General features: G+C 42.6%; 1 protein-coding gene across 1 annotated transcript in view; it reads left to right on the forward strand.

The window, feature by feature from the left end:
* Positions 1-15852, forward strand: part of LOC139282448 (A-kinase anchor protein 13) — a 74679-nt gene that overhangs the window by 5339 nt on the left and 53488 nt on the right. The window contains exons 2-7 of the mRNA XM_070902172.1: positions 1348-1501; positions 4297-4460; positions 5004-5175; positions 10306-10489; positions 12010-12205; positions 12470-14663. Coding sequence (XP_070758273.1) covers positions 1348-1501; positions 4297-4460; positions 5004-5175; positions 10306-10489; positions 12010-12205; positions 12470-14663 — 3064 coding nt within the window. The remainder of the gene's footprint in view (positions 1-1347; positions 1502-4296; positions 4461-5003; positions 5176-10305; positions 10490-12009; positions 12206-12469; positions 14664-15852) is intronic.

Here is a 15852-nt window from a genome sequence, read left to right on the forward strand (position 1 = left end):
ATGTTGCCTACAATCTGATAGCTTTCAGATCCGACGTACGGCTTGGTTACTGCCAGTAGGTTAGTTAGCCGGACATGCTGAAGGTTGCAGCTTTCACTAGAGCAGACAAACACACTGTTTAATCCATTTCTTGCACTTTTATTCTCTTGAGTTTTTGGTTTTGGAAAGAAAATAAAAAAACAAAACACAGCCATCCAATCTCTTTCAGTGTCAAGTCGTGCTTACTCGAGCTCCATGCACACCAGAGGTCACTGGTTCGGGTGTTTGCACCAAACTGGAATTTATGGCTGTGGAAAGTGAATTAGTACACTCACAATAAACAATTCTTTTAACCCAAAACTGCTGCATAAGGATTAAAAAGCTGGATTCATTAATAAAAAGTACTAATACAGAAGTTATTAATCATGTTGCCTCCTCATTGAGTTGGCAGGGAGTCAAGCTGCTCCTCCATATTTCAGGGCTGTCTGCTGCCTCCCTATTTGTCTGTTAATGATGTGATGTGTAGCATTTGAAGCATCAATAAGTCATTACCATATTAACTTTGAGGCATTAGTGTAATCGTTGTAAACAAGACTGTCGGCCTCCACACAGAATCTTACACTGTGGCCCTGTAATCTGTAACAAATCTGTAATCCAGATATCCAGTCTGTAACTCGATCCAGTTGTGAAGGATTGTAGTTCACATCTGCCACCAGCATTTGTCTTAAATGCATTTGAAGTGACCTGCTGTGATGGGATTTCACTCTCCTGATCACTTTTGATTTTATCTATGGGAGACTGATAAACATTTGAACTCAGCTAGAGATCAGGGCTTAGATCAGGATGAGCACTTTTTGCCTTAGTTGTGGGCTTCAAAACTTTCATTGTTGAGTTAGTATACACACACTATCTAGGCTGTATTCAATTATGTCAGGGATGCAAATATATATTTCAAATCCATTCTCAGTGCATTTACACATTTATTTAGAGCCGTCTGCTTGTTTTGGGTCAGCCAAGATGCACTTTAGCAGCAAGTGTAAACAGGAAATGTGTCTTAATTAATAGATGACAGCTGCTTTCAAATAACTAGGTATCATTTTACTTAAAACTTATTCCACAGTATAGTGACTGTAGAGGTTCAACTGCAGCTTACCTCGTAAGAATATTGGATACATCTATTAGATATTTTGAGAAATATAGTGCAACACAACAGTCAGATTTACTACAATCCATTTTATTTTTTTATATTCCTCCACTTCATGATGAAATTTACGCAAACTTACTTAGATCTCTCTCTGAACATTTTTTTGCTCTTTCTCTTTGCTTTTCCATCTGCCATCCTCTCACTGTCTCCCTCTCCATCTGCAGGGGCGGTGTGTTATCACGGTGCAGCTCACTGATGAAGAGCTGGCTGCGGATGAGGAGGGTGTGGACTACTTCCTGCTGTTTGCTGGCAGCACACAGAGGCACCTGACCAGCACCCTAAGGAGCAGTCATGGCACCTTGCAGGCAATGTGTCCCAGTAAGCCACTCCACCCACAATGCCTTGCAAATTCCCTGTTACCTCTGATGGACCTGTGGGAAGGCAGCTCCACCTACAGTGTTAAATACATGTTTAATCTATTTTTAATTCTGCTGCCATGTTTGTCTGTGCACAGTCTGTGTTGCAGATACCCTGTAGATTACCCAGATTAGGGTTGGTAAATAAAAATAAACCAACTGAAATGAAGGTTCTGTGAAAGTAGCATCATGGCAGACTAATATGTTTTAGGCCACTAACATACAAGATAGAGTCAAACTCGCTCAAATGACTGGTTTATGCCCAAGGTCCCCCGAGCACGATCTGACTTTGGAAAGTCAGCCTTTTATTTGAATGGAATGATCTTCACCACACTCTAAAAATCAATGCTCTACTAACCTATGGGCAATTTAAAACCAAGCACCTCCCTGCTTCAACTGTTTTAGCAGATTTTTCCTTATTATGATTTGTGTTTTGTCCTATTTATTTTTTTACTTGTTTGTAACTTGGCAGGGCAACCTCAGTGGTTCCCTAGAGTTTAAATAAAGTTTAAATAAAGGTTTGTAAGGAAAAAAAGAAAAAATATAATCAAAGAATTAGAATAAAATAACAAATAGAAATGTTATCATAATCACAGAAAGTGGAAGCAGTCAATCTCCCGTCTTGGTTAATCTTTGATAGCCATCATGTGATATAGCCAAAATTAACATTAAGGGGTGCTAAAGCATGCCAGAATGTCACAGACTGTTTCAAGGTAGTAATTGTATTTAAGAGGGGGGTGGTGTTACTCTGCCCTCACATCACACAGAAAGCATGGGGCAGTCAGGAGTTATTATAGCTGTGGAAGAAAGTCGAAATAATAAATAATTAATCATCTCCCACCACTGTCCTCGTTTTTAAACTAATGTTGTGATTTGGAGAGAGAGAAATCACCTCATTTAACTTTTTCTAGAGCCTGGCTCATTCATCACTCCTCTTGGAGCACTTCCCACTTATTGGACTTGCAAAATTGAATGTATTTAGCCAGTTATAAAGTCAGAGACACTTCCTGTGAGGTGAATGAGCACCAACAGACAGCACGGAAATCAAGGGTCAAAGGTCACTGCACTGAAAACAGGTGGCAAAAACAAAATACTTTTGACGCTGTAGTAAACATGGATGGTAGCAAAATCTTGGGAAAGACATAACACACGAGCTGAAGGGGCAATTGTAAAGGATATTGTTTTCCTCAAGTGTCTGCGGTCCAGGCGGGAAAAAAAGAAGGCGGAACATGTAAAACTGTGTTATCTTGTTAAGAGCTTGGCTGAATCAGCCGTCTGATGTGTGTATGTGTGTGTGTGTGTGTGTGGGGGGGGGGGGTGTCGGAGGAGGTGTTACTCTCTACTAACAGATTAGCTCTGCTTCACTGCTCTCTCCATCAGTACACACAGAGCTCAGAGGGACAGGTCCTGGGACCAAGCAGAAGGTCGCGGGAATTCCCCAGGTGGCCTGGGAAAATGGCTGCAGATACACTGAATCAGTACTTTAGCTTGGATTGAGATACCCTTGAGCAAGGCATTTGAACCCACAGAGTAAATGAGATCTAATTGTAAATGAAGTTGTATTCAAGAAATGGGTGTGATACGGTGGGAATCTTGTTCCAGATGCAGAGGGTGCTGTCAAGGGTCAGTTCGAGTTGATTTATTTAGAGAGTAGAATGACAAGGAGTCTTGTCCACAGTGTACGATCTGGCATTTGGGCAGTAAATGAATGCAGAAGGCTGTGTAATGCCCTGCATATTAGAAGCAGGCATGTCAGCACTGCCTGCATTTACAAGGCAGCCATGCAGAGCCTTTATTCCCTGTTAGTTGTGTTTTTGACATTGTGGACTCACAGTCCTCTTTGTTGTTATTCATTTAACTGATAACATGTTGTGTTGATAATTAGTTGGTAGGTCGAGTATGATTTGTGACTGCTGAATGGTTGAGATTAGTGAGATGAATTGAAACACAAGGTTTGATTATTGTTAATGTTTGGTTCTTATTGTACAATTTTGTGATGTCAAATGACAAATATACTGTTGGTAGTCTTTAGTTAATTGTTTTTTGTGTTGTGGTTGTGTGGTTATTTCATTTCCTCTGCTGTATAAACCTGGCTGAGGTGCTGAACTTATGCAAACACATTTGGTCTTTGAAAGAATCTCAGACTCTTTCGACTAGATTTCTTCAGCCAATCTCGTTTTTCTTGGGGAGGCGGTTGATGCAGAGTGTGAAGGTTCTCCTGGAGTGCCGGACGTTCACATATTATTGTCACCAAAATAGTCTCCACAATTTGACAATTAGCAATTACAACATATAGCTACTTAACCTAGCGCTGCTAGCAGGTATGTAACTAGCTAGCATCCACTCTGTTTAGTATCTACTTTGCTTCTCAGCCCTTTTGCTTCCTAACGACAACTAATTTTTCACAGGTCACAACTGTCGCACATCAAATATCACAGTTTTTTTGTTTTTATACTTTCTACGGCTTACTGTGTTGTTGCTAGGACTGTAATGTCGCTAATGTCGCACCTTACTAGCCGCAACTAGCTAACAATGGTCAATGCTCATACAACTCAGGGACGTAGCAAATTGCTTATGCCCGGACATAGACACACACAGACTGATAATATGGAATGTAATCTCTTTATTTGTCATTGTATTGTGAAAAACGTTTTAAAATTACAGTATATTCAACCTTTAATCTGACGTCCCCCTCTCTCTCCTGTCTTCTCTCTTTTTACCCTTTCCTTCTGTGTCCCTCCTTGTATCGTCTTGCAGCTCATGACTGCTGCGAGGTGGTGTTGGTCACCTTGTGTTCAGTCAGCCAAGGTGTCCTCGAGGTCCCCGAGGACCTAAAGCCCTGTCTGGGTCGCGTGGCTCCATTGGCTGAGCATCGATTCAGCTTTGTCCAGGATTTGGCTTTTGACATGGCCCAGTTCCTGGTGAGCAACTAGATTAGTCATTTCCATTTCTAAGTGAAAACTGAAGGCAAAAACTGAGGCTTGTCACAGAAGAGGAAAAAAGTGGTTACCATTGGTTACAAGCGACATAGCAATGTGGGCAAAGTGACAGTAAGACAAAAGATTGCCATGTTATTGTGTCTTCCCTGACAAGGCTTGATGTCTCACAGTCTTTGGTATTCAATTAATGAATTCTTTTCTGCACAATTTATCATCCCTTAGAAATTTAATATAGAATTTGCTTAGCCAAGGAGGAGGACAAGATAATGTAACTGTCTTGAACACTCACATTTTTTTCTCACTTTTTAAATCTGAATATAATTTGTTTTTGTCAACACAGCGCAGCCCCAAATTGAGCTTCATACTGATGCATGTGAATGTGTCTTCCTACATTTACATCTTGCGTTTTACGCATTTGGTTAATGCTCTTATGCTGAGCATCTTAAAGCGAGTGCTTCCAGTAGACTAAGCCTCAGCTCCTCCTCTGTAAAACTTGACTCATCTTTGTAATCACCCACCACACAGGTGAGCACGGCGGGCCGGGCTGACGGCCTCGATGGGGCGCTGCTGCTGGATGAATGTCAGATTCCCCTGCAGGAGTGTGAACGTCTGGATGAGAGCCTGGCGCTGGCCCTCCACCACCTTGTGCTGCCTCCAGGATGGAGTTTACTGGGGAACAAACTAACCAACAGCACTGGTGAGACTGGATTCTCTGTAGCATGCAATTTCCTCACACAATAAAATGTCCAAGAGTCAGAGACAGAATGTCTCTGCACTGATGCAGAAACGCACTGACAAATTATAGTTGTATGGCACATAATGACACACATGACACCTCTGTTTGTCTATGTGTCACATGTTGACTAGATATTAACGAAACTAATAAGATTGATCACTCTCAGAATTAGGTTGCAGCATTAGTGCTACTTGGCCCGAGAGGGACGCTACAGTTACTGATCAAAACAACGAGACATTGTTAATGATTGGTGCATGTTGGAACATGGAAACAGTAAACTGTATGTTGCGTGCTGTGTGTGTATGTGTGCCAGCTAACGTAGTACCTCGCTAGCAGGAGATATGCTGGGTAGTGGCTCACCATTGGCCCAGAGTACACGGATTACCTGTCTTTAGCGGTTCCTGGTTTGTTTTTTGTCAGCAAGCCTCTCAGAACTCTCTTCTATAGGCTCTTAATAGTTGTAGGAAAAGACTCACTGGGTCAAAAAAACTGAATTATCCAAAATGCAGGGCACATAAACTGAAGCTAGACCCATGTATAATGTGTGTCAACACACCTACCACATGTGTGCAATTCATGGCATAAAGACTTAGGCTATGCTTATTTTATACAATATTTTAATGACCAATCATGTGTTTGATCAACTAATCAAGGACTAATCACTTAGTTGTAACAAGCTACCTGAGGCCAAAGAGATGTCTTGAATTCCTTATTTGAAGGAAATATATAGTTGTGTGTTAAGGGGTTACAGCATAGCTATGGAGCTATGGAGCTTCTGCAAAGTGAAATAGAAGTAACCTGGATGTACTGTCACTCTGGTTATAGAAGTACATGCAGAGCCCACAGTCACTGTATATCACATTTTGAATAAAATGAAAGCACAGTTACTGTGGGGAATATAATTAAAACACAATACAGCGGAATCATGTATGAGACATCCGTCTAGAGTTGTGAAATCCAATGTAGAACTATAAATCAAAGTCTAACTTTAGTTGGAGCAGTAGCCTTTTCAGGTTTTACAGACATATAAGCAAATCATAGCGTTTGTGAAGCTGTAACCAGCATGTCTTGGCATTCTTACCTGATAAATGACTGAATAATAGATTTTCTTGTGATCTTATATTAAGCACTGCTTGACACTCAGTGGAAATAATGGAGCCCGTGCACATCTCTCTGCAATTAAAAATAGAAGGCTGATGTCAATGTGGTATTTAGTTGGTAGCTCCTATTAACTGAAAGACATGAACATGAAAACACATCTCTGTATGGACTTTCATCTGACAGCTGTATTAGTAGTAAACAGAGCAGAGTATCTCTGTGCTGCAGCCCGGCCCAACATCAGTTTGGGTTGTGAGAAACAGCTATGTCAGTGCAAACAAACATTTTTATTAAAATTAAAGTGCCAATTTTCTCCAGCCATTGAGTCTGGTGACTTTAATCAGTTAAAGGAAGCCAAACGAGCTGATGTGGATGATAAACTCTGCGAGGTAATTGCTCTCTGTGAAGCAGCATGAACAAGACTTTTGGGAGTAGTTAAAGTGCGGCTATTGGCTATTGTTAAGATAATAGCTTATGGTTTAACTAAGACTTGGATATTAGACCAAACCAACAGAACCAGCAGGATTTCTGACAAAAAGGAAGACTCCGTTAGTGTATAGTGGAGATTGAAAGTCCACACACTCCTTAAAATGTTTTATTCAGTATTGGTTTGGAGCCTGAAAAGAAAAGTCATCAAATCAAATTTTCAGTAATGAACTCCCTGCCAATTAGATAAGGTCTCTGTTTCTGTTGTGAAAAGCGTTACAGCTTTTTACAAATGGACACACATGCACACACACAAGCCTTTGAAGTCAGTTGTCATGTTGTTGATGCGGAAGGCGGCTTCGTGCTGCGGTGAGTGATGTGTGCTCTAATAGGCTCTGCTTCACAATATGTCACCTCTTCAATACAAGACGCTCAGCTGCGGTGAACTGCGGGGAGGGAAGAGGACTGCAACTCTCCTCTCCATTTATCAGATCTGTCAGATGATGATGGATAGCAGCAGGCTATAGGTGGAGGTCACGTGGTTTATCTCAGCCATCCTTCACACTGTGGACACGCAGCACTCACTGATCTCACCGCAGCCAGCCATTTATTGTCCTCTGGGAAATTGTGCAACAACTGTGCATGTCACTGAAAATGGTAAACAACACCCAACTAATTGGATGGTGTTGATCAGATAGCAGCATTCTTTGTCAAATGATCTGTAACCTATGGTTTGTCAATCAATACCATTTCAGTGAATGACTTGATGGTGGTGATCTGCAGCCTTAACAAACACAAAGGGTGAAATCCCCTGAACTCTATTTATCCTTCTTTGCAATATGGAGTGCACTCAGTATTCAAGTGTGACATATAGCACCTATAGTGTTTTTAAGAAACTTAGTTGGTAGTTTTACAATAAAAAAACATTAACCATAAATGTGATGGTTGGTGGTTTTTCATCATTTATTAATTGTTTACATCATTAATCAACACAGCTACAAAGTCCTGCTAGTAGCTGTACTAGGGCACACCTGTGCTTTTTTATAAATGCTAATGTTATCATGCTAGCATGCTCACAATGACAACTATGCTAACATTTGCTAATTACCACTAAATACAAAGTAAAGCTCAGGCTCAAGGGAATGTCATTTAGTTTTGCAGGCATTTATTTATTCATTGTCATAAACCAAAGTATTGGACAAATTAAAACTTCGACCTGATGATGGCACTAGATGAAAAGTGGGGTGATCACCAGCATTATTATAAATCATCCTGAAGGGATCATGTGTAAATTTGTTTACTAAATTTCATCGTAATCTATCCAAATGTTGACATTTCACGAAAAACCAAAAGGGTCAACCTCATGGTGGTGCAAAATGAATAGTCTTGAGATTCTTTCTCTGTTTCTGACATGTTTAAAAAAGCTATGATAGACAAATTAATTGATGACAATTTACAGCTCCCTCTTTTAGGTTGAGTAATTTGACTGGACAAGAAGTGGGAAAAACATTTGACCACTGAATAGTTAGTGACGCTAATAGCAGCCATCTATCTAGGATCCCTGCCAAGGAGCAGTCAAGCTGTTTTGGGAGCTCATGGTGACCCAACATACTGTTAAGGCACTTCATGTTGATGATTCCTGTACTGCAGCAAATAGCTGTAACTACATGTATATCCCAGCTGACCCTCCCAGATGCCATAGTACAAAAATGTCATGGATGTTATGGCAGCCAGTTTTGTGGAAGCGCCATCAAACCCAGCAGTAAAGCATTTCCTGCTGCTGTTTGGCATCTCACATTCCAGTCTGGCCCATCTCGGCCAAGTGGAGCATTAAATTTGACCAATTAGCTTGAGATTCATCAGGGCAGGCTGGTTCAGACTGGCCCGCGGTAAATGGAGTGAAACCTTTCATCAGCAGACACAACCAGCTTTGTAAATGCTGCCTAATGGTTATTGTGGTGCTGATAACAGAACATAAAATGTGTTTTCTGCCCCTTTTCGCCGATCTGTTGCAGTTTTCAGCTGTTTCTTTCCCACTCTTTTCCAACTGATTTTATCTTACTGTTGAAATTTGCACATGGCACAGGCAAAAAGTCCTAGAAGAAATCACAGAGGAGTTGCAATATAGAAGTGCTTGTCTTGTTTATTTTCCCTGTTTGCTCAAATAAATATCTGGTTTTGTGTATGGACACTGGAGGAAGAAAGTCGTCTCTTCACAGGCTGTGGCAAATGAAAGCTAAAGAGTAAAACACAATCCTCCTAATAGTGAAGAAACACTGTCCAGGGAAATCTGGACTCAGCAACAATACTAGACATTTTATCTTTCTCAGTCCTGTAGTTTCTGCTGTGATGAATAACCACAGACCAGCTGGTTTGATAAACATGAGCATTCTGTGTGCAGTGACTGACTCTGCATTAAAAGACATCTGGACGCTGAAGTGGAGATTTCTCAGACACCACACCATTTTGAATCACCTCGCATGTACAGTTGTCTAGTGTTTTAACTTACCAGTTTGAACTTAATGAGGTTTTTATTTCTCTCCAGTGATCTGTACGTTCCACCTTTTTAATTGTGAAATGACCGTGTATTGAACTCCAGGACTCTTTTCCATTCTTTTAAACAAGCCTCTTCCTTCTCTCAGGATGCCCTTTTAAACTGACAAAGTTGCCAGTGGTCGAGCAGTAAAAGATATTAATATTAACAGAAAAGACTGCGCAACTCCTGTAGACCCAGAAATGTTTTAAATCATTTTTCCCAGTGAATGCATGGAGAGATTTAATTACACAGATTCAGATGAGAAGATCTGTGGAATAACCAGCAGCCACTCATGATAAAGGGAGCCATTCTGCATACCTGATGCTTTGGCAGAAAGATGGTCTGTATGTGCGTCCATGAATCTCCATTATTGTCTTTGTGGATGTGTAAAGGGGAGGCTTACAGTGTTTGATGGTGTTATTAGGAGTTCGATTGATATACAGGGCCAAAAATGGACTTTAATTAAAAATGGGAGTCTGGTGCACTTGGTGTTGCTCAAAATGGTGTAGTTTGATTTAGTCACATGCATCATTGTTGTTGTTGCTATGATAGTTTTATTACCACATATTACATGCTGCCTCAGAGGCTTTTCCACCCTGACTGAAGTATGAGTAGTGTATTATGGAAATACAAAAGCTTGACATATTGTGTGCACAGAAATGGCCAGTTTAAAAATTCTGGAAATGAATAATAAAAATGGGCATGTTAGCTTTAATGCAAAAGGGACGGTATCGGCTGACAAATACGTGTGTTGATCCATTTTTGAAGACAGAGACAAGCTATGGTTTTATCACTCTGTAAATGTGTAAAGGTCTGTTGTTCACTGGGTCACTGTGGACCCTGTACTGGTTTAATTAGATGGCACTGTGGTGTTGTCAAGGTGCAGCAAGCGATGGTATGTCATCTACTGCACCACATATTGGCTGCCTGGACTGCTGCACTCTTCTGTCTTTCTCTTTTTCTGTCTTCTTTTTTTGTTTGAGTCTTTCTGTACTTATTTCTGTATTTATCGTCCTCTGTGTCCTCCTCAGACCTAAATCCTCAGGAGACTCTGCTCCATTTCTCAGCACGTCGAGGTCTTTTTCGGGTTACACACTTCTGGCTGCAGCAGCCTGGAGCAAGAGAAGCCCTGCGATTGGCCAACAGACAAGGCCACACCCCCTCCGCCGTCGCAGTCCTGCGAGGACACGAACGCCTCCACGAGCTCCTCACCAAGTAAGCACTAAGGACATCTTGTAGTGACAATCAAAGGCTGTTTAATTGTACATTAATAGTAAAGTTATTCAGTGCAGTGATTTACAGTTTCAGCATAATTCAAAAACAGTACAACATACGAGTAAAGAAATGTATATAAAAAACAATGTGTCCACAGTGTTTGACAGTGATACTAGCTTTGAGTTTCAGTGAACATTGCCCTCCTCTCTGTACAAACAGTCTCATGTCAATATATTAGAGGGCAGAGGGCGTGGTTCCTCCAGGCTCTTTAGGGCAACCTTGTTTGTCTGTTGTCTTCACGGAACAATAGAAGTATCCAAAGAACATCACCACAAAGCCCACTGCAGCTTAGCTTAGCACTTTCAGCTGCAGCCAGATAGTTGAGGGCAAATTGAAAAGTTGTGGGCTGCCAGTATTGTTCCAAGACAATCCAGAGAGATGGGCAACTATTTGCAACCCAAAAGTCTTGGTTACAACTTCTGTGTGTACTGACCTGTTGTAGTACCTCTCCACAGCATCTCACTATGTGTAACTTTACTTCAATCCAAACAGTTTAATGGCAAGAGGATGTACAATGCACATTATGTGTTTTGTAATGTAACAATGCCTTTGTTCTGAGTCACTAGCAAAGTCAAATTCTTCTCATCCCTTTATAGTGAAATATTAAACTGTGGAGAAAAACATAGCTTTTTGGTAAATGGCCTGAGACACGGCTTAAAGTGGAAATGGACCCCTTTTATGTCTTATAAACACTCTACTTATCTGCTGCAGAATAGTTTTCACTTAACTCAAAATGAAGATGCCACAAGCTGAAAGACAACTACCACTTAGTGAGCTCGCTCATTACCAAGCATGCACTGAAGTTGCTTTACAATTTACAGCTCCCTCTTTATGTGTTGGTAATTACATTTCGCTCATGAAAAGTGAAGTCACTCGCAGCCTGGCTGGTGACCTCAGCCGCCGGGCCTCGCAGCTAAAGCAATCCACCCAGGATTACGCAAACAGATCTTCCTGACTGGGAGGTGTCCCCCCTTCACAGCACTATCTTTATGAAGAAAAACACTGCACATACTTTTACCTTCAACACTTAGAGTGAATGCAGCAGGGGGAGGGAAGTTTTCTCAGAAAGCTTATGGACTAGGAGTGGTCTTCAAGTGGGGTGTTGCAGGGTGTATTTTACTACTGGGAAGGAAAGTAACATTTGTATGTTGACTGGCCACAGTGTCTGGACCTTTTTAACATTTACTAGCTACTTTATCACTTGACAGGATTTCTATAGGTTGCTTGATTACCTGCTGAACTGCTAGAATAGACTAACATAACAACCACAGTATTTGACTAATGGCCTTTCCCACTCTGGAGAAAAAAAACAGCAGTGCATGTGGATTATCATAAGAAAAGGAGGAGTGTGGATCGTCTGACATCACTGTTAAAACCTTCTGTTGAAAGCAGTTCTGTGCCGTGTTAGCCAATCACACTACAGACCCGCCGAGATGATCTAAGTGTTTATTTCACGGCAGGGCTGAGACGGACACAGAGACGGACAAAGGGACTGAGACTCCCCAGCTGGTCTCTACAGACGCCCGGGTAGTTTGCCACCTCCCCAGGCTGAACACACACACTCTGACACTGAGCATCCACCCTGGCCACGACCCTCCGACCCTTCAGAGGAGCGTGGAGCAGCTGCTGCACTTGATATGCCATCTCCATGCCAAGGTGAGTCACTCCACCCTGCCCTTTTAGCACGCTATCTCTACTGACGTTTGCTTCATCCAGGAGCTCTGCTGCTGTTGAACATTGTTGGATTGTTTGTCTTTTCACTGCCCTCATTTTTTTTAACCTTCAAGCTCAGTTTGTATAACCGGTGGAACACCTTATGCAATCACAGAGTTGGTGATTGATAAGAACTAGAGAGCAGCTCTGTAAGTTTCTCTGAGGGAAAAGCTAACATTTCTTCTCCTCGTTTTCTATATTCTGCAGGGAGTTTCTGTACTGGAGCTGCAGTTTGATTCTCTGCACACAGCCGCTGAATGTAGTGATGGTGTCAAAACAGAGATAACCTGTCTGGAGCGACTACAGCAGCCTGCTACAGCAATAGAGGGCCTGGATACAGCAACAGGAGGGAGCTGGATAGAAAACTGCTCAGTGGAGAGCGGCAGTAGTGTTGATTGTGGACATGGAGAGAGTGGGAACGCAGAGACAGACTGGAGTTTGTCTGTGAGTATTCCAACATCTGAAGTACGTCCCCAGGAGCATGGCCTCGGCCCCCCAGATGACTGGGTGTGTCTCAGTTCAAACACTGGGAGAGATTACTGGCAAACAGAGGAGGAGGGAAGGGAGCAGCCTGTTGTTTTCACCCAGAGTTTGAGTTTGTGTGACAGGAGTGAAGGAGCACAGAGTGAGGTAGAAGGGGAGAGTCTCACTGTGGGAATCCTACCACCAGCAGGCTGTGATAAACAGGCATCGGAAACCGATAGAGGAGAGGCTGTGATCCGGGAAGGACAGGAGGCCACGAAGGGAAAGGAAAGATCAGACCAGGAAGCAGAGGACAGCTCAGCTACATGGAGGGAGGAGGAGACCAACTCAGAGTCAACACATCTAATAACACCCAGTGAAGACACGAAAACTTTAGTCATGGGCCAGTCCCCATCGTCAGAGGACATCTCTGATTCTGAAATGAAGGAGTGCTGTCAAGAAGGAGAGAATGCTGGGAAAGAAGAGATGACATTTAACCAGGAGCTCTGTGATGGACTCTCTGTAGACGGGGAGAAGGCACAGAGTGCAGGGTTAACAGACCCTGTATCAACCCCAGGGGCCCTCCCCAACCCATCGCAGATAGACTGCGGTGATGTAATCGAGGAGCCTGAATCGGTTGTTCCACGTCTCTTGATAGAAGGCCTCCACGAGAGGGAACCTCCACCAGACATAAACAGCCTGAAACAAAACCAGGAAACAGCTGGTAGGGATTACGCTACAGAGCAGCAGTGGGGCCTGGCTCCAGAACCTGGTTGTCATTCTGGGAATTGTACAGGAACAGCGAGTGGTAAAGAGCTAGATGGTGAAGACATAACTGAACCTTCTGGGCACAGCACTGAAAGTACCAGTTTGCCTTTAGACGAACCTGACAATACAGCTGATTGTCAGACTGCTGGTGACTCCTTGAAATATATACGGACTGATCCGTCACCTGAAATGATGGCCAGCTCCAGTAATACACATGCTGATCTTAATTCAGGGATGACCCCCGGCCTCTCCAGTGACGATGATGGAAGTTTCTGGTCAGTTGGAAGCTCCACAACAGAAATATTCCACCCCACTCAGGACAATGCGAGTATGGAGGATCAGGACTTACTCCAAATCAAGATAGTAGAACTGTCCTCAACAGGAATCAAGATGGAGGAACCAAATGATTCAAAGCCTGGTGAAAGCAATGAACACTCACTGACTGTGGATGCAGGGCTCCCCTCAGAGCCGGGCACTGTCAGTGCACTGACAGTGACAGACCGCAGCCAGACTGGCACTGAGCCTGAATCACAACTGTCACCCAGCCTCCAGACAATGGAGGCTTTGAATCCTGAGGGGACAGGAGAGAAACTCTCCCCAGAGCTTTCCAAAGAGGATCTGTCGTTAGGTCCAGCATTGCCAGAGAGCGGGGACGCTCCAACGGTGAAGGTCGATGAAAGTGAAATAGGAGAGGCCACCGACTCTGAACTGAATGCAGGGATTGAGCATTTGGCATCAGAGGTCACCAGTAGGGTTTTATTTGAACCCAGTCCATCTGCTGCAGAGGAAAGTGAAGTGATTGGCCCGGTTGAAGGAGAATATCAGTCGTCAGAGACCAGTGATAAATCTGCAGCGGTCTCTGCTGAAAACAGTGGAGATGTACAATTGGCGCCACAGCAGCCCAAACAGGATAATTCAGAGATGACAGCAGATGTGAGGTCACCTGACGAGGGATTAAGGCACTCAGAGAATCAGATCAATGTATCGTCATCACAAGGTGTCACTCCACTTTCAGATAGTGCAGATGTCAATGCCTTGGAAGTAGAACCACTTTCTACAAACAATGAAGCATCCAACAGTGAACCTCATGTTGGGAATGAGATGACTGAAAATCCAAAGACTCTTGATGCAGTGGATGGAGCCTCACAAAGCCACAGCAGTGCAACTAAAGGTGGGCAAACACTGATTTATTTCAGTCCCAGTTCAGGTTTATTCTAGTTCCACACACTCACATACATCACAGGGCAACATGATTGTCAAAGTCTTATTCTAAACAGATATGCTAAATCGGATTCACTCCTCCTCTAGTGATTAATGGCAATAGCTCCGCAAAGCTAAATGCAGTGTAGCTCACCATATTTGTGCTCACAGAGGTTTTTGGTTTTTATGTGACATCCTGTGGTGATATATTGCTCTTGTGAAGACATGCTTTGCGTAGTTGTTCTGCTTTTTTTGTGCTAATTGTGTCTCTAATTAGTTAATGTACCTTTTCCTTAAAATGTGACAGAATTAGATTAGAATCATCAGTTCATGCAGTGACACTGGGATACATTGTGATGTTACATAACTATATACTGAATACTGAGCCGGTTTATATCTTTGATACCTTAGGCCATGTAAGTCTGACAAACACTTCCCTTTATGTTCATATGTTCTGTGTTAGTATCTGTCTCACACATGCGCACTCTTGCAACAGTATACTGTATGTCAGCAGGCACACTCACATTACCAGTGCATGTGACCAAGTGTCAGATGCACAGCTAGCAGGCTTGGTTCTCTAAAACAAACATACACAAGCCAACTGATGTGAGTACGGAGCAGGAAGTGAGACCCGCAGAGTCTCCCTTCTCTAAGTGAACTTCAAGCACTCCTCTGTCGGCAATTTTCACTCATCAGGGATAATGGTACTGGACCCAAGTCCCATAAAGACAGGTCAAGTGCAAGGTTGGTGCTGTGCGTCACACACAGAGTGGGGTGTCATTATAAACGAGGGGATATATTTACAGCCTGACAGTGGCCTAGCATCAGGTCGCATCATAGCTGATCAGAGACAAGCTCTCTGTTGTTTCATGGTTTGAAATAAAGACGAGAGTATTGCATCTGGATTCTAGTGGATGCTTAAAAACACAAGAAAATCTGAAAGTTCTTTTTTAATGGAGAGTAATTTCTGAGACTTTTCCACTCCCTCTAACATTCATCAAGTGATGTTCACTTACATAAACCTTCCAAGATAGATTCCTTCAACCCATCTCAGATAATTACACAGTACCATCAATGGACCGTCTGGTTTCTGCTTTTACTATCAAAGAATGATTAATTCATTTACATTCAAATTGTTATTGGCCACATGGGAAATTTTC

The sequence above is a fragment of the Enoplosus armatus genome, chromosome 1 (assembly GCF_043641665.1).
Source record: "Enoplosus armatus isolate fEnoArm2 chromosome 1, fEnoArm2.hap1, whole genome shotgun sequence".
NCBI lineage: Eukaryota > Metazoa > Chordata > Actinopteri > Centrarchiformes > Enoplosidae > Enoplosus > Enoplosus armatus.